The 22686-nt window shown below is 42.8% G+C and overlaps 1 protein-coding gene across 9 annotated transcripts in view; it reads right to left on the reverse strand.

The window, feature by feature from the left end:
• Positions 1-22686, reverse strand: part of ZMYND11 (zinc finger MYND-type containing 11) — a 178393-nt gene that overhangs the window by 106273 nt on the left and 49434 nt on the right. For 6 of the 9 annotated variants that reach the window (XM_090047555.1, XM_090047557.1, XM_090047556.1 and 3 more), the window contains 2 exons: positions 5535-5665; positions 2100-2240 (listed from right to left, as the gene is read on the reverse strand). The exons of 1 other annotated variant lie outside the window; for it this stretch is intronic. In XM_090047555.1, the coding sequence (XP_089903681.1) occupies positions 2100-2215 (116 nt within the window). In that variant the 5' untranslated portion in view covers positions 2216-2240; positions 5535-5665. The remainder of the gene's footprint in view (positions 1-2099; positions 2241-5534; positions 5666-22686) is intronic. 2 more of the 9 variants (XM_090047559.1, XM_090047561.1) reach the window with 1 other exon arrangement.

The following is a 22686-nucleotide window of genomic DNA, read 5'->3' on the forward strand; positions in this document are numbered from 1 at the left end:
CAACCTTCCCCTCCCAAAAGGAGTATTTCTAGGGGGCAAGGGGAGGTATTTCTGGTGGCAAAGGTCAGGGATTAGGGGGGGTGGATTTCCAGTCCCAATAGGGGGCAGGGCAAATATCAAGGGGCAGGGCTACCCATGCGGCCCTCTACAACTCCTGGGGAAGCTTTTTGAGAGAATTATCATAGCGCATGACCATGAGGGGCCAGCAGGGAAGATTATGCTTAGGGGCAGCATAATGAACAAGGGTTCATTAGAGGCAGGTCCTGTCAGACCAACCTGGTGGCCTTCTACAACCAGGTCACCAAATCCTTAGATGCAGAGGTATCAGTGGACAGAGTCTTTCTGGACTTTAGGAAGGCCTTCGACACTGTCTCTCACCCCGTTCTCATTAAAAAACTAGGGGACTGTGGCGTCAAATGGATCACTAACTGGCTGAACATGGGCCGGCAGTGTGGGGATGCAGTCAGGAAGGCCAACTGCACCTTGTCACGCATCCACAGATGCATGTCGAGCAGGTCCGAGGAGGTGATCCTCCCCCTCTATGCGACACTGGTCAGTCCGCAGCTGGAGTACTGCGTCCAGTTCTGGGCGCCATGCTTCGGGATGGATGTGGACAACATGGAGAGGGTCCAGAGAAGGCCACTCGCATGATCAGGGGGCAGCAGGGCAGGCCCTATGAGGAGAGGCTACGGGAACCTGAACCTGTTCAGCCTCTGCAAGAGAAGGCTGAGGGGGGATCTTGTGGCCTGTTACAAACTAGTCAGAGGGGACCACCAGGCATTGGGATAGTCCCTGTTCCCCCGAGCACTACCAGGACTGACTAGAAATAATGATTACAAGCTGGCAGAGGGTAGATTTAAATATCAGGAGGCGCTACTTCACTGTCAGGGCAGCTAGGATCTGGAACCAACTTCCAAGCGAAGTGGTGCTGGCTCCTAACCTGGGGGTCTTTAAGAGGAGGCTGGATGAACACCTTGCTGGGGTCGTTTGACCCCAGTACTCTTTCCTGCCATGGCAGGGGGTCGGACTTGATGATCTGTTCAGGTCTCTTCCAACCCTACCAACTATGAAACTCACCAAAACTTGTTAAGCAGCCCTTCAGCCAAAATAATTGCCTCCCCCTGGTCTAGCCACTCTCCACCTTCTCAAAAGTAGAATCTCTAACCATAATCAGTGGCTTCCTCCCTTCAGGCCCACTCTTTCCTTGTTCTTCCTCTATCTCCATAGCTCGGAATACTTTGGACTTCTGGTGCCGAGTGTGTGCTTCATACAGATACACAGTACTTGACAATATTCTTAGTTTTGCCACTGACATGCCACAATATCATCTGTTGCAAGTCACTTGACATCTTTTTAGTATGTGCACAGTAATAACTGCCTACCTGCTTGGGATTTAGGGCAACTTAAGTAATGCTTATGTAGGACTTTGAGACTCCCACACTGAAATATGCTATAGATGTGGATTTCCCACTTATAACATCTTAACCCAGACCAATAATGAAGGGAAAGTAGATACAAAACAGCTACAATAGCCCCTTATTCACAAGACCTATTTTATTGCTTTGGATTAAAAAAAACAAAAACAAAAACACTCTACCAGGCTCAGAACGCATCTTCCTCTTTAGGTGCAGCTCCTAATATATTTTGGACATTACGACAATACAAACACTAGTATTGTGATAGCACTAGTGTTAGCATCAAACAAAAGAACAACATCTGTTTTGGCTTTTTTTTATGTTTTTCTGAAGTAAAACTCAACAACTGTATTTTTATTAATAAACAGGGCCATAAGCCAGTTTATTTTTTTAAAAAGAAAGTACATTGCTACTACTATTTTCACATTTCTACATCAATTTGTTTCCAGTCTTCCCCACTCTCAGGTGCTTTCTTAAAAAAAAAGAACAACAAATAATAAATTTTATCCTCTTGGTTCAAAAAGAACTTGAGTTGTATGGAGCTATTTACAAAGCCTAATATGTTTATCCTCATTCTTCTTACTCAGGCTAGGGAGTAACCAGAAGTCTTCTATTCTTTGTCTTTCAAGGCTCACATAGCAAATATTTTCATCATCATATTACTTAACATAAGGTACAACTTACTTTGTAATGCGGTCAATATTGGCAATTTGCTTCTGGTTCCGGATTATTTCAATAGCTGCCCAAAGATGCTGGATAGCTTTTGTATCCGCCTGTCGCCTTTTCGTTAAGCGTGCCATGACCCGTTTATTTGGTTACCTGCAGCTGATAAAAACAAACAAAACAAATTAATCATGAGTTATGAAATGGATTACATGATGATAATCTGGCAGCAAACAAGATTATGATGGAAATGTTGTTAACATACAGAAATCTAATTTGTATATTGCAGTATGTCTTCTACTCTTTGAACAGCTCTTCTAGCCTGGTCAAGGTGCTGCTGGTGGGTTTAACATCAAACAATTGAGAAAAACGCAAAGAAATGCAGCAGTGATTCCAACGACCAAATCAAAAGGACAGCTGGAATTAGCAATCCCAAACTGGTCATGGAAAGTCATCTGGTTTGTAAGCAACCAATCTCCTCAGTGTACAGGCTCCTGCCATTACTTTAAGCCTTTCATGTAGGCCTTAAGTAGTACTTGAGTAGAGCCCATTGTATTTTCACAAGCCCTCAGCACTAAGATGTATTACACCCAGAGTTAATGTAACAGCACAACTCTCATTGTATTAACTGTTCATTTCCATCACTAATACAGATTTAAAAATAACCCTTCTACGTGTGTAAGCTAGAAGTATATTTTGAAGGAGGGTGAATAAAAGGAAAATTGAAACAATATCATTTTCACCACTCCCGAGAACCAACAGGACCAAAGCATTTATGATGCCATTTGCCTATCTAACCAACCCTGTGTGGGAACATAACGAGCAGCTGGCTTTGTTTACAAATTTTCCAAAAGCTGCAGGCAATAAGTACAGATAAGCTGTAAATCGCCTACAGCATCATTATGGCAAAGACTCCCCTTTTTGAAGAGCTTAATGATGCATTTTGATTGCTAAATAACTTTCTTCTAGTGCCACCAATTTCTGAAAAAAGAAATGATGGATTTATGGCTTTGCTACTACATACACAACTTAATTTGAGAGCTCTGCGTCCTAAAAACGAATTCACGTGGTATAAACTAAAATACGTATATCCAGCACGGAAGAGTATTAGCATCAAATGTCTCAAAAGAATGGCTAAAATGAAAAACGATGACATCGGTGAAATGTGATTTCAAGCATAAGGTAAAAAAAAAAATCACAACACTGCAAAAATTAAAACAGACCTAATCATTCTGTCACTTGTGAATACGAAGCCTCTTTGCATTTATCTGACAAGAGAGTCAGTCAGACCCCGAGTTTCTGATACAAGGCTTACTGCAGACCTGACATGGAGGCATAACAATAAAATAAAGATATTAATTTTACGTAGTTTTTTCCCAAACAAATCTTTATCTCAAAAAATTTATATTAACCCCACTTTTAAAAGAAAAAGTCTTTATCAAGATGATACAGATGTGATTAACAGAAGAGTGATGCCATAACTGCATCATATTAATTTGGCCGCCTGCCATGCAAGAGGAGAAAAAGAAAGCAGCGGACTTACCCTACTGCTTTCCCATGTCCCCCTCCCCTCACTTGTTTCTTGCACTTCCATGTTCCTCTGAACTATTTATAGTAACAAAATGCACATTTGAACATCTTTAGTACTAGAAACAGAGTTGTAGTCTCAATTGTCTATGAGGACTATAACTATCAAAAAAGATGAGAACATCAGGGTTCTTGTTATACCTATTAGAAAAAGCTAAGGACGTTATACAGCCCTCTAGGAGTCAAGAGGGGAAGAAGAATGGCAAAGACACTGCAGGCTGAGCAAAGTCATTATAAGTAGGTGGGAATCGAGCATAACTAGATATTGAAGAGAAAGAAGAGTTGGGGAATTTTGAACTGCAGCATGGTACTAGAGCATTCTATACAATGACATAATGCTAAGTCATCTTATTTCTCCTTCTACCTTTATAATATAACCTTGCTTTAAAAAATACAAGGGAAATGGAAACATTTTAGAGGGTTTAAAAAAGATAAGGGGGAAACTTTTAAAGGCACAAAAAATCTGCTTAGACTGAATTCAATGTGTATTTATGAATATCACTCCCAGAAAGTTTAAAAGGAAGCCTGGTGGGGGCAAGCAGGGATTGCTCTCAGAAGGAAAACCAGAGAAAATTTATTTCATTTTGCAAGCAGAAGAGGAAATACGATAGAGGCGTATAATCTATGAATGGTGCAGAGGAGGTCCGCCAAGCCTTTTTTTTTAAATCTTATTTTACAATATAACAGAACATTCCAAATAAAAAGCAGCAAGTTTATCAAGCAAATGTAATATTAAACTGTGGAATTTAATGACAAGACATAATTATTAATGAAAACCAGTTCTGTAAAATACCAAAATGATTTGATTTGGACACTTGAGTGAGAATGACCTCTGCACCAATGCTCACTATGAAGGAATTGTAAGAACTAGGAATTGTCATGCTTCAGGGCATAAGCTGATTGCCAACTGGGGTCAGAAAAAAGATCCTCTACATGATGTAATTTTGACTAATGGCAAGGTGATTATCCCTTTATTTTATTTCACTCCAAAGCAAATTTTAGATGCTATCAGAGATATATCAGAGTTAGTACACTTGACTGGTGATAAAAGTGGTCTGTCTATTTAGGTTTCAATGTAAAATTCAGGAAAGAAACTTTCCTCCATTCTGACCTTGAGAGTAGTATGTAGGAATGATTTCCACAGTTTACAGCGATGCTCTGACTGCTTTTTAATATTTTAAAAATAACTAATAGAAGCATACTAGTTTTAGGTTATATAACCCCATATGCCAAGGTAGCACTAAGCACACCTGTGGAGAAGGGTGGTTTTTGCCACCCCCGTGTAATCCTGACCCTGGGGACTACCAGGGACCAAAGTGGCTTCAGTGCAAGTTGGAGCAACCTCAGGAGAATCCCCAGCTGCTGCCTCCAGGCAGCCTTAAATCCCTGTTGTGCAGCTGGAGCAGCACAAAGGATTCAGGGGGGACCAGTCTTTGGTCCTCTGGTGTAAATGAATACCCTCTTGTGTCTGGAGGGAAGGAAGAGACGCCTGTATCTGAGACAAAGAAAATGACAACTGTAATTACAGTTCCTCCTAGCCATGTGGTTGCACAGCTGCATCGCATGCTGCAGTCACTGTACGCAGCAAGATGCCTCGCCTTCTGAGCTGGCAACCAGAGGATGGATAGCGAAAGGCTGTACTCAATTCCCTCACTACTTCTGATAATGCCAGTACTGGTAATGGGGATAAGAAGCTTCACTTCCCTCCAGCCACCTCTTCCACACTGGCTAGCAAGAAGTGCTCAGGCTTCCTCCTCCCCTGGCAGCCTCTGGTGCCACCAGTGGTAGAGACCAACGTTTTTCAGGCCAGAGGAGGTGGCAGACAGGATATTCCTTGGTACAGTTCTCTTTATCCCTTCCATTCCTCACCTCCTCTCCACCGGTCTCTTCCTCTGGCTTCCAATTTTCTCTCTTGAAGAATCTGTCTACATGGGTCCTTGGGCAGGATCACCGCTCTAGACTCCAAATTCCACAGGACAGGGGTGTCAGCTCTTATTTATCTAGGAAACATCACGCATGTCCAAATCAAACACAGTAACACAGAGTACATACCTATCACATACTCGCTAGGATTTTCGCTTCCAAATGAATGTAATAGTTCTGACTCTTTAAAACAGATTTTACAATTAGCAGCAAGTGATACACGTTCAGATGGTATACCTGATGCTTTTGGCGCGTTTTTCAGAGGATGCTTTTTAATGTTAAGAAGCAAACAGTCCACGGACCTATCACTTACTAAAAGAGGCAAAATAAATGCCAATTTAAGCATCATTTCATTTTTTAATTTTATAGCAGAGCAAGAGGCCTTTTGAACTACGGAACCAGGCTAATAAATTAAGGCATATTTCCACCTATTCATTATATTCAGATAATTTTCTCATTATAAAATTAACCAGAAGAATCCACTCCCTACATGGATATAAAATTCTAAAGAGCCTTGCATATTTTTGCAAAATCATTAAGAAGCTAGGATTACAGATCAGCATTCATAGCTTATAAAATATTTCATAATACTGTTTTCATGCACAGGAAGATCCTGGCTGCTGATAAAAAAAGCTCCAGGTTGGAGGGCATTCACATATAGAAAGTGTTCCTTTAAAATACTATTTTTCAAGAATGTGAAAAGCATGGAAAGCTTTGAGAGCTTTTAAACCTGAATTTAACAATTCATTTCTGTCTTTGTGTGTAAATCCAATTCAATCTACTTCTATTACCATCACGTGCAGAATATAATCAGTACTAGCCAATTCTATCCTGGGTTAGTTCCTTTAATTTCTTCAAGTTGTTGTTTCAGTTCATAATATGATGCAAAGGAATTCTGTAGATCAAACTCTTTCTTTTTGCTTTGGAGCTACCAAATTAAGGCCACATACAAGCACTACATTTCCACTGGGAGAATTGCTGTTCTCCCAGTAAAAACCACAGGTCTATAAGCATTCATGCTCTTTTTTCCAGACCAAAAATGACAGTTCTGGAAGAAAGATAACGCAACTCCAGCCACCTATAAGTGGCTCCCAAGAAAGTTTCTCCTAGGAGAACAAATGCTTTTATACTCCTAAGGCTTGCTTATTATTGAACAGTTCTCAAAACATGGATTGACGTTGGCCACCTCTCCTATACAATTTACAGAACTCTGTCTGCTCAAAGACCTCAACATTATTTCTTCAATCTGGCCACTTTCCTCTGAATGGTCATTGCAAGAACTGATACTGTATGCTGTTATATGGGCACATCCAGACGAGTGAGGCTGTGCAGCATGTGGCACTGCAAACACGTCTGCAGCGCCACATACCGTACAGTCAGGCGTTCTCAGCTCTGCAAGGACGTGCTGCCTGTGCGTGCATCGCTCCGGTTTCTCTCCAACTCATAGGTATCCTGAAAATCAGAGCTGGGCTGCCCGGAGCCACGCTGCAACTGCCAGCCAGGCTCTGCCTGGCAGGCTCACTGCTGCTGCAGCCCAGGAGGCCGCCAGGACGAAAGGTAAGGCTGCTGGGGCCCTCACAGTACAGGCCCCAGCCTCTCCCACCAACCCAGGGTAACTTGCTGTGCACCAAAGTGCGCATGGCAATGGCTTTCCCCAGGGACAAGCAGCTGTGGCGCAAACTTCGGCGCTCATCTGGACACAGCCTATGGGTTTGTCTCTTCCAGGACCATGTTGCTAGTTGCTATCACCACCTTGCAGCTCACTGCAGATACTGATAAGGACAGGCCTCCATATTTGGATCAGATTCAGTAAATCAGTGCTTGCATTACTCATTTAAGCCATTGTATTGTAGAGTTATGTAAAGTGCCTCCTAGATAAGTCAACTCACCAATAGTATTCAAAGATTCTCTATAGCATGATGGAAACATCCAGTGTTATCTAGATATTTTTGAATTTGTTCTTGATTCCTTGATTATAAGACAATTGTTTAGCGTCTTTTGATGCATTCTGTTTACCAATGCATTGAGGAGGCAGAAATTGTTAAAGTCCAAATTTCCAAGTGCTCCATCTACTCCGTTTCCATGACAGAGGTCTGTGACATAGTATAGTCAACACCACCACGCAAAAAAAGAGAAAGCAAACATTCTTGTACAATTCCAGTGGTATCATCAAAACAGCCATTAAATTCCTGGTTGAAAAATCACTGCCCATTTGGTGCCTTGATAGAGTGGAGATCTGAGAAATGTTTAGATTCCTGGTACTTGCTATGAATACATTCTGCTCAGACTGTCAGAAAATTCCTGGAAGCCAATGAAATTGAGGACAATGAAACTGAGGATATTTCTTGTTCAACAAGATTAGCATGAAGGTATGACTAATGGAGAAACAGGAGGGATGAAAAACAGTTTTTTCTTAAAATCTGCTGATGGTTAAGGATTCTGTTCACTCACTAACACACACACGCTTCATAAAGTCCTTGTTCGCTTTTAAACTTTAATAACTTAGGTTGTAGGTATGATAGAAACAATCTGTAAAAGGCATTTAAAAGCAAATTTATTAAAGTTTTAGAACAACTAGAGTATACAATGCTAGACTTCAACATAACCACCATCCATCATGATGCAGTGCTCAATCCCATCTTTCAACTCCTTGAAAACATTTTCCAGTTGCTCTTGAGTTACTGCACTAATTGCATGGGTGATCCTAGCCCTAAGTTCCACCAAAGAACGTGGTTTTGACAAGTAAACTACACTTTTAACATGTCCCCATAAAAAGAAGTCCAACGGCGACAGGTCAGGTGAATGAGGTGGCCAAGCAATTGGTCCACCTCTGCCTACCCACTTCTCTGGGAAAACGTTGTTTAGGAACTGTAATACATTTAGAGTGTAGTGGCAGAGGTCCATCTTATTTAAGAATAAATGTTATTACTTATGAAGTCTATCTAGCATTGTGTACTCTTATTGTCCTAAAACTTTAATAAATTTGCTTTTAAATGTCATTTACAGATATACCTACAACCTAAGTTATTAAAGTTTAAAAGTGCACAAGGACTTTACTTAAACTATATTCATATGGGTCTTCATACAGTGGAGGCCAGTTCACATCTGGGGTGTTTTCCCACTGAATATTAAGAAGTTAAATCTCCAGAGACTTCTTAGAGCCACAATATTGTATTTACATGTTAGTATTTAGCTGTTTCATTACGGAGACAAAGGAAACATTCTGTGAACAAACTAAAAACCTAAAAATTTCACTTCCTAGGTGGGAAATGTTAGTAAGACTAATCAATAGCTTTTCAGGACTAGATTTAGGTGTCACACACTGTCAATGTGGATTTATCTATATCACTCTGTCTTTGCTACTTCAGGATAGTGAATTTAAGACAGGCTTTTCAAACCAAGAGTTGACAAACCAGAATTGGAAGAAACCAAAAGAAAAAAAAAAAAATCAATGCCACTTTTTCTTCAGCTTTAGTCATTTTGGGGGACTTTGGGAATCTGAAACAGGCTCATCATGTATACTGAATGCCTGATGCACTGGCCCAAAGCTAAAAACTCTGAATCTTGATTGCTCCGCCCAGGTACCTAGCTTGCTTTAAACCCTGGGGCAAATCATTTAGCATCTCTTTCAGTATTTCCCTCTGTAAACAGATAATTAAAACTTACTTCCTTTCCTCACAGGGCTATTATGAGATTTAACTAAGTAACCTTCACACAGCAGTTGAAATCATACAAGAAACACAAGAGTTTAAAATGTTATCCCTGTTTTTCATACAGGAGCATGAGGGCTCAAAGACTCAATCTTCATTTTGTGTATCACCCATTTTACATTTAGAATGTATTTTATTTTAAAATGAATTTATTTTTTACATTTCTCAGGCTGACTTGATCAGAGAACAAAGATTGTAACTCTCTTCACAGTAGCACTTTGTGCTGAGATAACTATGCTTCAAATACAGTTGATAGTTATCCACCTGGCCTGGCTAACTCCAGTTGTGTTTACAATACAGTAGTACTGGGTTGGGGAGATCTACTCACAAACCAAGAAACATAATATGATTACAGAGACTAATTCTTACAGTACATTTTAAAAGTTCACATAAAACTGTATGTTTCCTAATCTGCAAGGCTCTTTTCTTGTATTCAATAAGAACTTAAAAGTCTCTAACTACAAAATGTGGAAGTTAAGTTTCTAGAGAATATTGCAGGTCTGAATTTCAACAACTCCTTAAAGAGCTATAAATATTCTGCAAGTTAGGTTATAGCTAGAGATGTGGTCTGAATTTCCTTTCATCACTAGTTAGATTGGGTGGTTAGATTCTGACAGTCTTCTCTAAGAGAAAAAGCAAAAGCAATAGTTGCTTTTTGCTGTGTGGGGCTTTCTTTAGTTTATTAAAAAAGAAAAAGAAAAAAGAAGCTTCTCTTTGATTTTATGAAAAGTGAAGCGCATTTATTAGAGGTTAAAACCACAGTATTTTCAATCTTTGAATATTCAGTCTTCATTTGATTCAAAGCCCATTGAAGTCACTGAGTGTCTTTCTATTGACTTCAGTGGACTTTGGAACACGGCCTGTTCCTGAACAGCCAGCAAGAGCTCTCCCAACCCCCTCAAACTGAAAATGTGTGAAGGTTTATAAGAACTGTGTTGCAGTAGAGTAGTTCAACAAAAGAGCCTGTACATACAATAGGCAGAAAGTCTGTTTTAAAATATTAAACCCAAACAGCTTCAGGAATGTTTCAAATTTTAAAACGAAAAAACAAACCGAAATTCTAAATCTACAAGTCCTATACTACGAGTGTTGCTTAGAGTAATGCACGCTAATGTAATATTTGTTATTACTAGTTAGTACTTTGAGATAGAATATGTGCAATATGTAATGTATTTTTCAGTATCCTTATTGCAGAGGCTGTATGCTGAAAGGACACACTTGTCAGCATGACGATACTACATTAAACTACATGGCCATGTCCAGAAGAGCATGGCCGTGTGGTATGTGGTGCTACAGATGCCACACACTGCACATTAATGCGTTTTCCCCACGGCTACCTTGCAGCGAGGGGTATTTTTTTGATCCTGGGATCAAAACAACCTGAAACGAAAAAAAGCAGGGTGGCACATATGGTGGTGGTGCACATGGCAGCAGTGCGTGCTGTCCAAAACCAGAGCCTGGATGGCCAGAGCATGCTCTGGCTGCCGGCCAGGCTCCCAGCTGCAGAACTGCCGCAGCAGTAGCTTTCCCAGCCCACGGAGCCCCAGGTAATGCTGCTGGGGTCAGCACATGTGCTGGCCCCAGCCTCCCCTACCCCACCTGGGCTAACCTGCTGTGTGCCAAAGGGCATTCCCCAGGGACAACTAGCAGCAGCAAAAAAGGTGCTGCTACCAGCTCTCCCCAGAGAACCAAACATCTGACTTAGTCTGGATGCAGTCCACGTATGCAATATGAGGAGTTTTATGTCATGATAACCTTAGTTTTTGTTTCCCAATTTTTCTCCAGATTTGACACCTTAAAGTTTTTCATGAGCTTTTGCGCAACTCAACGAAATGCAGTCTTTTGGTAAAAATCCCCAAACCATTACTGCAGACATACGGAATCATGCAGTTCTGCTTTTATGCAGTTGCACTTACTTTTAAACTCCAGGGTACAAGACGCATGAAAGACTTGGCTACTTCTTGACGGTGATCCAACTTGGCACTGATCCACCGAAGAATTCCAGAGTGCCAGAGGCAATGGTGTAATTAAACACTTCTGCAGTTTTTCACTGCACATGTATACAAGCAATTCTTTAACTGCATATATTGTTCTTTTCAAATATTCTTACTTCAGATTTACTAAGCAAATATCCTTCACTAAGATTTAAGCATATGGTGCTTGAGGTTTTCAAGTTCAGACATTTTAAATTACACAGTACAAAAGGTCTTCTGATTTTTTTAACCAGCCCTGGGACTCTTTCTTGTTTACCTAACTGAAAAGATTTTGTTCCAACTGTACGCTAAGACCAGGCATCAAGGGCTTCATCCCAAATACAAAATTTTTTAGAAAGTGATGAGTAAGTGAAAACAAAGGGTTATACTGAAAGCTGAGATGCAGTATTAAAATAGCAACTGCCAAGAAAGCCAGCAGTATTAGATATGTAACCACAGCTACAAGCTCTTAAAAAAAAAATCGTGCTTTAAAGAAACTTATAGCCATTACGTTTATTCAACAAGGCTTTAACAGTAATTTACAGCAGTGACACACTTTTGTATGATGTTCTGTGCCAAATACAAATATATAGCTATATACAAAATCTAACCATGGATTTTTTTCCTGGATTTGGAATTCCATTATCAATTAGGAAGCTGTGCTGCAACCGTTTAGTACCTTCACACAAAGTGAGAGAAACTATTTTTAGTTCCCAACTGGTAGAATGAATGAATTGGGTGACACCATGGGCGACTGGTACCACCAGTCCAGCCAACAGGTCCCCTGCAGGTGATCCTACGGTCAGGGGCATAGGGGGCTGCTCACTGCAGCAAGCGCCAACCACTACAGCTGCTCCCAGATGCAGCCACAGCCACTCTCGGAAGTGGCTGCAGCAATGGGCCGGCACTTGCCGGGGGGGGAGGGGGGGACACACCAGCACTCCCACCTGCCCACCCTACCCATCACTTAAGCAGTGAGCACAGACGGTCAGGGGGTGCACCAGCGCTGTCAGGGGGTGCATGTCCACCCCGTATGCATTGCTACTGGGTGACACAGGCTTGGAGACTAGGTTTTCTGTCCGGTAGCGGCATTCTCAATCTTAGTGGCTAAGTACAGACGGTCAAAAAGCCCAGGGCTGAAATCGATTCAGGCTTTGCAGGTTAGTCTAAACTGCTTAAATTGAACCAATAAGCAAGTGAACAGACATTCATTTTTGATTCAGGAAATGCAGCCACATGCCTGCAGTGGCTCAGGCCAGAAGTCAGTGGTGCTAGAGCATTTGCGTCCCAGCCTGTCAGCCAGTGACTGAGAGAAGGGAGGAAGCACCAAGGCCTTTCCCCTCTCCCTGCTTGAGGGGAGGGGGCATGGCCAGGCCCCAGCCCATATGCTGGGGCCTGGTGGTGGGATGCTTTAAACCCCCCCCACCATGACCTGTATGAGACCTCATCCTGGGTCTACCACACTTGTGGCCCCTGACTCAAGGGGGGTAGGGGGCAGCTCCTGCCAGACTATGGGGGTGGGGAGGGGAGGGGAGGGGAATGTAGTAGCAGTGAATTTGTATAAGCTTGAACAAGAACAGTCCTTTCTCTGAACTGAGCATGTACTGAACATGGCAATTTGCAACCTAAAGGACAAAACAAAAAACAAATAAAAATCTTCACCTAAGCTAAGATGCAGCCCAGTAAAACACAGCAAGAATGCACACAGTGTGGACTCTAACTTAAAATGCAATGTAATAAACCAAAAAGACAAGAGAAAGCCTCGCATAAGTCTCATGTAATCCTGGAGACAGAGCGTTTCCTTACAGCCACGTATTCAGAATGTCCTTCTTGGGGAATCAGCAGGTGGTTTTAGGTCAGGGGTAGGCAAAATGCGACCCCAGGGGTCGGAAGCAGCCTGCTAGGCCATTCTATCCGTCCCACGGGACCCCTAAGAAATTTAGAAAATTAACATTCATCTGCCCTGGGCTGCCTGTCATGCAGCCCTCGATGGCTTGCTGAAACTCAGAAAGTTGCCCTCTGTCCAAAATAATTGCCCACCCCTGTCTTAGGTGCTGGAGTGGAGATCTCACAGGCCTCATCTCTATCTGGGTTCTTACAGGCACACTTGCACCGCCTTTGGCAGGAGTCTCATGCATTCATTGTCTTTTGTCCCGGTGTAAGCGTTTCAGTCTCCCACCTTTTACAGGTTCTGCTTTATTATGTAAATGTAGTTCTCTGCTTTCTTTGGTCACACCAGCCTAAGCAGTCTGGGATCCTCCCTGTTCCCTTAGCTCCACCTCCAGCACATACATGTGATGATTGTGCCACGTTTTGCCAACACCTCCCACCTCTGTCTGGTCCTGCAGGACTTGGCCCTGTGGTCACACGTAGCAGGGGACCAGACCCTCTTGCCCCAGTTCCTCAGCCTCTTCCCTTCCCTATGGCCTGGGGGAGCTGAGGGGAATTACACCCCCTGCCCCTCCTCCTATCAACTGGTTTGCCTCAGTCTCTGCTAGAGGTGGGAGAGGATGGAGTCTGTGGTCTCCTGCCGGCCCCTTGCCTGATGGGGAAAGGGGGTGGAGATTAAAGCCTGCCCCAACTTCAGCCAAGATTTGCCCGGGGGCAGGGGGCAGTCCCTTTCAGGCTGTTGTCCCCTCCCATGCCCTGCTCAAGCAGAGAGAAAGGGGCATGACCAGCACAATGACCTATGCAAGTGGAGATAAAGCTGCTCCCAGACCCCAGCCAGGGTTTAGCGGGGGTGGGGGGGCAGTCCCTCTCAAGCTGTTGCCCCCCCCACCCCTCCATCAGGGAAGTCTGACAGGAGCTGCCCCCTACCCCCGGGCAGACCTGGCTGCAGTCCCCAGCTGGGTTTCCCACCCCCACCTGCTTTTCAGCCAGTCTTCACTGCTCTGGCTAGGGACCAGAGGGGCAGGGCCAGCCCTGCTCTCTGGAGCAGAGAGCACAGCCAAGCCCAGGGCTGCAAAGCATCCTGGGATGCTGGGGGGAGCAGTGATTTAACTTGAATCAGGAATGGGTCTGGGACAGAAGTTTTGTAAACCGGTTCGACTTAAATCAGTTAAGGCTGATACTACATTCAACTAGGTGTAGCTTAAACCAGTTTCAGCCATTATGATTTATCTGAAAATTCAGCAATTTTCAAACTGGTTTATGAGCAATTTTCAAACTGGTTTATGTGCACTTAACTTCTGTTGTTACAGGTTTAAACTGGTTTCTGATCACTTAAACCACTTTATGTGTAACTTCTGTCCCTAGCCAGTAAGGAGGGTTGAAGAGGAAGCCAAAACCTGAGATGGTTAGTTTACTATGTTAGATCTAGCTCATGGTACTTTTCTCTCTAGGCAGCACCCCATTTTATCCTAAGCTAGCAGATACAGGTAGTTTGTTATGATTTCTCTCTTTTGGTATTTTTTCTCAATACACAAATTCAACATTTGTTTTATAAAAAATAAACTACACATTGTCCACAATAACTTGAGTATTAGAATTTATTACATACATCTAGAACCACACACCCTATCACGTTACCTATCAATCTTAGCAGGATCTTTAACAGTTACACAGGAAAACTTTGCCAAAAGGTGTAAATTGTAAACATATTTAGCAATATCCTGTATAAATGCTTTTACTTTGATCTAAGAGAAGTTTATTCTAGCTTAAATTGCTAATCAAGTTAAACTAAAATAAGAGTGTCCAAAAGGGTTTGCTTGCACTAATTTAACTAAACCACTTTAAAACTGACAAGTTTAGTTAAACTGGTGCAACTCTATCATGGAGATAAGCTTTATCTTGCTTAACAACAACAGCACTGTTTCTGACCACAACATATGAAATGTGCTAGTTTGAAATAGCTTATATGTTGCTCATTACCAAAAGACTATACATCCTTATCGAAAGAAACATTCATCAAAAAAGTGCAATCAAAATAACCCCAGGACCACTTTGATTTTATAAAAGGTACAGTACCACAAAAAAAGAGATGTCTTCTGATGTCTACATAGGGATATTTATGTGGAATAAATTTAGAGTATGAATTCAAAGTCTGATAGTTATTGCGTAGCTAACTATTCCTTGCATGGACACTTTAATTCCACACTGTGCACTATGACTGCATTTCCATCTAAAAATTCAAAATTCATATGCAGTGCCACTAAGCTGAAAATGGCTATTTCTAATGCAAAATAAAATGTCCATATGAGAAGCTAGTGCTTAGTAGTTATTCCAAACTATAAACCCCATGTAGACAAGCCTTTGGTAAATATAAACTTCCTGTTCACTTTCTTGGCCTAAGTAAGCACAGCTGATTAATGCAGCTATGTATCCTGACAGGGTTCCAAAGTAGTCTTGATTGGAATAAGGGAAATCATGTCCAAAGAAGGCTCAAATGAAGGCTGGAATTTCGTTTTGGATGTTAAGTAGATGCCACACTATGTTCCCTACCAACTCTGCAAGCCTCTTTAACAAAACCAAGCTGGTGCAGAGACCTTGGAAAATGCATACACATGAATGTTACATTTTCCTCTAAACTATTGCTAAATATATTCTTTTCCCTATTAATTCCTTGACCTGCCTCAAAATAAACAATTTGTCTTTTCAAAGAACCTACTCATACTGTAAGCTCTTTGGGAAAACAACTGGCTTTCCTATGTTTTTGTACAGCCCCTAGCACAACAGGTACTAGAAATAAATAATAATGACAATGATGTCAAGAAACTTTTGGTTTCTTTGATACTATCCCAGCAAAAAAAGCTACAAAAGGAACACAAATATATATGAGCATTACTCTTTTATGGTGTAATTTAAAGAATACTTTTTTCTTCCACTGGCAATGTGCTATATACAGAGATAAAATAAATTATTCTTTTTCATGGGCATGTTTCATTCTGCACAGCTATACAACACACAGTTAAATTTTTCATGCAAACTTTCAAGTGCTCTTCAATAATAATAAAGGTAATTCATCTGAGGTGATTTAGGTGCAAGGAAGAGCAAGAAGCTGATGGTTTTTGCAGACTGAACTAAGCCTTATTGTTTTTTCTTGTCATCTCATTCTCTGAAAAAAACACAACACACATAACTGACTATATATTTAAACTAAAACTTTTAAGATGGATGCTAGTAATGAGACTTGAACTTAACATTTGTTAGAACCATCCTCCTGTTAATGTGTGTTTGTTGATAAGAGGCAGCTAAATGAACTTTGTGGCCTCACAAAAATGGAAACCGTCTGAACATGTTTGAATGTTTGTTTTGCTGAAGACATTTTCTTTGGCTTCTCCTTCTTTATAAAGGTAAAGAGAACGAGAAAAAAAACTTTAAGGCAAAACTATCCATACATTGAGTCAATTGAAAAATCAAGCATCTGTCAGGAAGATAATAGACCCTTTCCTCCAGAATTCATGCCTTGAGGACCTCTCTTTGGAAATATGGTCTTCTGTTAGCTTTTAACCCTTCCCTATACTCTGAAACATATGGAGAGTTTCTCCACGAGGACAAAGGAGCATCTTTACATCTTGTACTGGTTAGCACTGAATTCAGACATAACCGTAGGAAGAGAGGGCATGAATTACACACCAACTGAGAAATCAGAATTGATTCTACTTCCAGGCCTAAGATGTGAAATCTAAGCAAAACCTGAAAACCTTCAGAAATATGCTCAGAGGCCACACAGCTAAAATACTTGTCATGTTGACCTATGATAGGATCATAAGAAAATAAAGCTGCAAGAGACCTCACAAGATCGAGTCCAGGCTCCTGCTCAAGGCAGGATCATCCCTGACTGAACCATCCCAGCAAAGTGTCTGTCTAACGTGCTCTTGAACACTTACAAGGATGGAGATTCCACAGTTTTTCTACATAACCTGTTTCAATGCTTGACCCCCACAACGTGCATAGGAATAGCCAGAGACAACATAGTGCCTAAGCTGAGAGGCTTTTACTTTATCAAATCAAAAGAAACTTTGAAGGGGGCAGGGGGCAGAGAGAGAGAGAGAGAGAGAGAGAAAACTACAAAAAAATGTTTTTGGAAACTAATTTTTCCTGGCCTTTAGCTTCTAAATAAACCACTGGGTTCAAGGAATGGTTGTGCCCATCAAGCAGAAATTGTGCAATTACAAGTGCCCCTGCTATATGTTATATTCTTCAATGAACTGCTTAATTGTACAAGAAATTTAGCCTGCTCACATCTGCAAAGTAAAACCAGCCACAAGTGCAAAGTAATTAGCACACAATTAACTGGTTAATTGTGTAATAAATTTAGAGCAGCCACATGTATAAAGTAACGATCACACACTAAAATGACTATGCATCTATAAAAAAAAAAAAAAGAGCCAACCAGCTATAACATTAGTGCTTGAAAATGTGTAACTACTCTATAGCTGGTTTCTATCCAGCTTTAATCTGAATGCGTAGCCAAGTCCTTATGTCCTCACCTGACACCTCTTTTTCTCTCTCTTTCTTGAAAAGTTGGAAAGTACAATTCTTAAACTGTCCATTCATGCCTAGCTCTGGAGTTAGTTCTGTGCTTTGCATGGTTACCTCTGCTGAATACAGTGTAATAACTGTTCAACTGAACTGTTCACTTCCCATCAACCCAAGAAAACCTTTTTTCCTCCAAAGGTTAAACGATAGCAGGTCAAGTTTAAGCTATTTTTAACAGAGCCCTGACCATAAAAATAAACAGCTTATTTCATTCATGCCTTTCTACTTCAAAAAGGTCTTCATATGGTTTCATCAAATCTTTTCTCCAAAAAAGTTCATACATGGACAATGCTCAAGTATTGAATGCTTCATTCACAAAGGAGAAAGAGATCAACATGTGAGAGAAGTGGTCATAAAAAGTAATTTATGTTAAGCAGGATTCACTACTGAAGAAATCATTAGAAAAGGTAACAGCTGTGTATAATTATTAAACACACTTTCTTATCTCAACTGCAAGAGCTGGTAAATGATGATGAAAAAAGTTGAAAGAACACAAGGCTTATACAGAGGAAGTGTGGCATACAAAAGGTGATATGAAGACAGAATCATTTAATCAAGGAAAATGGTCAGCTTTCATGCATTTAACACACGTCACTACACCAAACGCTCCAGTCAAGTGATAGCAACGTCTCATCGAACTAGGGTTGTAATCCATATGCAGCAAACTCTGACTCAATCCACTCTAGTACTATAGCATTCCTCACCCACAACTTGTCAACAGAAGACAGGTAGGAGTGGAACACTGCACTGCATCATTTTGACTTCTTGCATAGGGGAGTTTATCAGATTTATTTTCCTGGTTTAAATTAGGAGGTGACCTGTTTGGCAGGCACTTGAAAAGTGTTTGGTTGTGGCATTGCTGTTGTCCTCTGGTCTGTGTTCTCAGGCCTTGGGTTTCTCATCTCTTTCTTGCCTACAACCAAACTGTGGCACTTCAGTGCAGGGCAGTTTCTCCCAAAATCTTGCTGATTTGGTGGTGGGTGATCCAAATTTCACACTTTGTGGTATGACAGCTTTCACTTCCCTTTCTCGTCTTACCTTTTTTCTTACGCATTTCCTTTTTCTCTGCACTTCTTACCTGTCCAACTTCTCGTCTGACCTCCAGCTCTTTACAATATTATCCACAACCAGCCATGGGTGAAGGGAGACAGACGCACAGTGAAAAGCCTTACTTTCTCTTTCCCACTGGCAGGTGCCACTCAGTTACTCTGTCTAACAATGCTGTTTATGTGACAGAGCAAGCCAACCTTACAAAAACTAAGAGCTATCATTCCTGATATCTCATTATCCAGATCCTGATGTGCATGAAACCATTCAGCGTATTGCACTTCTATCCACTTACAGATTATGAGGGAGGAGGGCAGGCACTGTTGCCAGTAGCAATGGGACTTTGATTCCAGCAAGCATCTGAAAATATTCTTCAGTGAAGCTTGGGTTGTTCTCTTTCATTCTCCCCTCTTCCTCTCCTCCCCCACTTTGTACATCTGTACGTGACTAAATGATAGTACACCCCTGACCTAGGTGCTCTTTTACCCTCTAAAGTATAAGTCCACTTTTCATTCAGCCTTATCGTAGGATCAATTTCAAATGACTCCTATTTCCTTTTAATTGTTCTCTACTTGTGCTCCTACAGTTGTCATACACATGTTTTAGTTAATTTAAAGATTAACTAATCCCTCCAACTTCCTGACCATGCTGTGGAAAGGCTGAAACAGGCAAAGGAAAGCTGTTGTCCTTTTAAAAGTGTTATTATTTCCAAGGTAGTAGTGGCCCTCCTCGCAGGTTTGGATCCTAACGTCCCACAGTGTCGTCACCTTCATGCCTTTCAAAGGACTCAGTTTTCCTTTGCATTTGTGGATCCAAAGAGGGTTCACTTCCAGTTCTGGGTGTAAGTTTTACTAATGTCATTTGCTTCAGGAACAAGGTATTAAACCCTGAATGTGGCAAATAAAGGTCAAGAAGGCTGCAGTTGTGTTCCAGTGTCTTAATGTTAATTCTATTAGCACTTAGGAAATGCTTGTAAGATTAAAGATGTGCCTTTTTTTTTTTTAAGATCTATGATTTCATAGATTTCATAGACATTAGGGCTGGAAGAGACCCCGGGAGATCGAGTCCAGCCCCCTGCCCAAAGGGCAGGAAGTCAGCTGGGGTCATAGGATCCCAGCAAGATAAGCATCCAATTTACTCTTGAAGCTGTTCAATGTAGGTGCTTGAACCACCTCCGCTGGCAGGCTGTTCCAGACCTTGGGGGCTTGGACAGTAAAGAAATTCTTCCTTATGTCCAGCCTAAAACGGTCTTGCAGGAGTTTGTGACCGTTCCACCTCATCATCCCTTGGGGCGCTCTGGTGAACAAACGTTCCCCCAGATCCTGGTGGTCACCCTTGATAAACTTATAGGTGGCCATCAGATCACCCCATAGCCAACGCTTTTCTAGGCTAAAGAGTCCCATGGCTCTCACCCTGTCATCGTAAGATCTGTTCTCCTGACCTCTGATCATGCGCGTGGCTCTCCTCTGGACTCTCTCAAGCTTCTCCACATCCTTTTTGAATTGTGGAGCCCAAAACTGGACGCAGTACTCCAGCTGCGGCCTCACCAAGGCCGAGTACAAGGGGAGAAGGACATCTCAGGATTTGCTCGAGAAGCACCCATGGATGCAAGCCAACGTTTTGGTCACTTTATTAGCCGCAGCATCGCATTGCAGGCTCATGTTCATCTTCTGGTCAATGATGACCCCCAAGTCTCTTTCTTCTGTAGTGCTAACCAACGTAGCACTGCCGAGCCTATAAGGATGCTGCAGGTTTTTCCTCCAAAGGTGGAGAACCTTGCATTTTTCGGTGTTAAACACCAGGAGGTTCTCGTCTGCCCATTTGCTGAGCTTGTCCAGGTCAGCCTGGATCACCCGCCTATCTTCTGGCGTGGATGCTTTGCCCCAAAGTTTGGTGTCATCGGCGAACTTGGCCAGTCCACTCCTGACTTCAACGTCCACATCGTTAATGAAGATGTTGAACAGGATGGGTCCCAGGACAAAGCCTTCAGAGACCCCACTGGTTACAGGGCACCACGATGAGTGACTGCCATCAATCACAACCCTCTGGGTTTGACCACGGAGCCAATTTCCCAGCCAGCGGATCGTGGTGGAGCCAAGGCCACAACTGGCCAGTTTGGCCAAGAGGTGATCATGGGATACCAGATCAAAAGCTTTTTTGAAGTCAAGATATATGACATCAATCTCTTCTCCCTTGTCCAGGTGATAGGTCACCTGGTCATAGAAGGAAATGAGATTGGTCAAACAAGAGCTACCCTCAACAAACCCGTGCTGGCTATCCCTTAGAATGTTAGCCTGGGCCAGTCCCTCAAGGATGGCCTCCTTAATAAACTTTTCCAAGATCTTCCCCAGGATAGAAGTCAGGCTAATGGGCCTGTAGTTAGCCGGATCTACTCTCCTCCCTTTCTTGAAGATAGGCACCACATTGGCCTTCTTCCAGTCTTCCGGCACTACACCAGAGCACCAGGAGTTTTCAAAGATCCGTGCCAGGGGCTGGGCTATGACGCTCGCCAGCTCCTTGAGTACCCTGGGGTGCAGATTGTGACGGCCAGCTGACTTGAAGGTATCCAGCTTCTCAAGGTGTTCCTTCACGAGGTCAGCATTTACGGAGGGTAGGGGATCTCCCTCACCCAGATTTCCCTGTCCCATAGCAGGTTGGCTTTTTCCTGGGTGTCAGTTGCCAGTTGCCCCATCTGGGTTAGCAGGGGTCCAACGTTGCCCTTGCTTTTCCTCCGGCTCCCCACATATCTGAAAAAGGACTTTTTGTTGTCCTTGATGCCTGAAGCTAGTTGGAGTTCAGTTGCAGCCTTGGCTTTCCTGGTTTGCTCCCTGTGGGACCGGACCAGTGCGGCGTAATCCTCCTTGGAGGTGAATCCTGTCCTCTATCCTTTGTAGGCTTTCCTTTTAAGCCACAGGAGGTCCGCTAGGTCCCTGGAGAGCCAGGGGGGCTGCTGTGCTTTCTTGCTGCCTTTCCTCCGTGTTGGAATAGATTTAGCTTGTGCACTGAGGATCGCTTCCTTGAGGAGCAACCACTCTTCTTGAACTCCCATCTCCCTGGGGTCATGGTCCCTAAGGGCCTGACCGACTAGCCTCTTGAGCTTGTCAAAGTCGGCTTTTCTGAAGTCAAGGACTTCTGTGTTGCTGACAGACTTGCCAGCTTTACGGCGGATGGTGAAGGTGATCAGCTCGTGGTCGCTGTCACCCAGCTTCCCATCGATCACTATGTCGCCGATTAGGTCGTCCCCCGTAGCCAGTACCAGGTCGAGCAGCGCGTTGCTTCTCGTCGGCCCATAGACTTCTTGAGTCAGGTAGAGGTCATCCACGCACGAGAGAAAGCTTTGCGACCGCTCGGATTTTGCTGAGTGATCTTCCCACGAGATGTCCGGGTAATTGAAGTCACCCATGACAACCAAGGTCCTGGAGCAAGCGGCCTCAGTCAGTTCCTGTGTGAACTCCTGGTCAAGCTCAGGACTTTGAGTGGGAGGTCTGTAGTAGACTCCCACCGTTGTGTCCCGTGCCATATTCCCCACGAATTTTTACCCAGAGGGTCTCTAGCTGTCCATGCCGGTCGCCAACATCAGCTTGCAGGGACATGTAGCTTTCCTTCACATAGAGAGCTACACCCCCACCCCTTTTGTCAACACGATCCCTCCTGTACAGGGTATAGCCCTCTATACCCATGGTCCAGTCATGGGTGGAGTCCCACCAGGTCTCTGTTATCCCAATGACATCGTATTTCTTTGCACTGAGCAGGAGGAAGAGCTCGTCCTGCTTGTTGCCCAGGCTCCTGGCATTAGTGTACAGGCAGACAAGTGTCCCCTTGGGGGCTCTTGCCTTGCCCACAGATTGTGCCAGGGCTGAGGCAGGGGTGGGCTCCCTTAAGTGCCTT

Source organism: Crocodylus siamensis, chromosome 5 (assembly GCF_052110815.1).
Source record: "Crocodylus siamensis isolate JL-2025a chromosome 5, ASM5211081v1, whole genome shotgun sequence".
Classification (NCBI taxonomy): domain Eukaryota; kingdom Metazoa; phylum Chordata; order Crocodylia; family Crocodylidae; genus Crocodylus; species Crocodylus siamensis.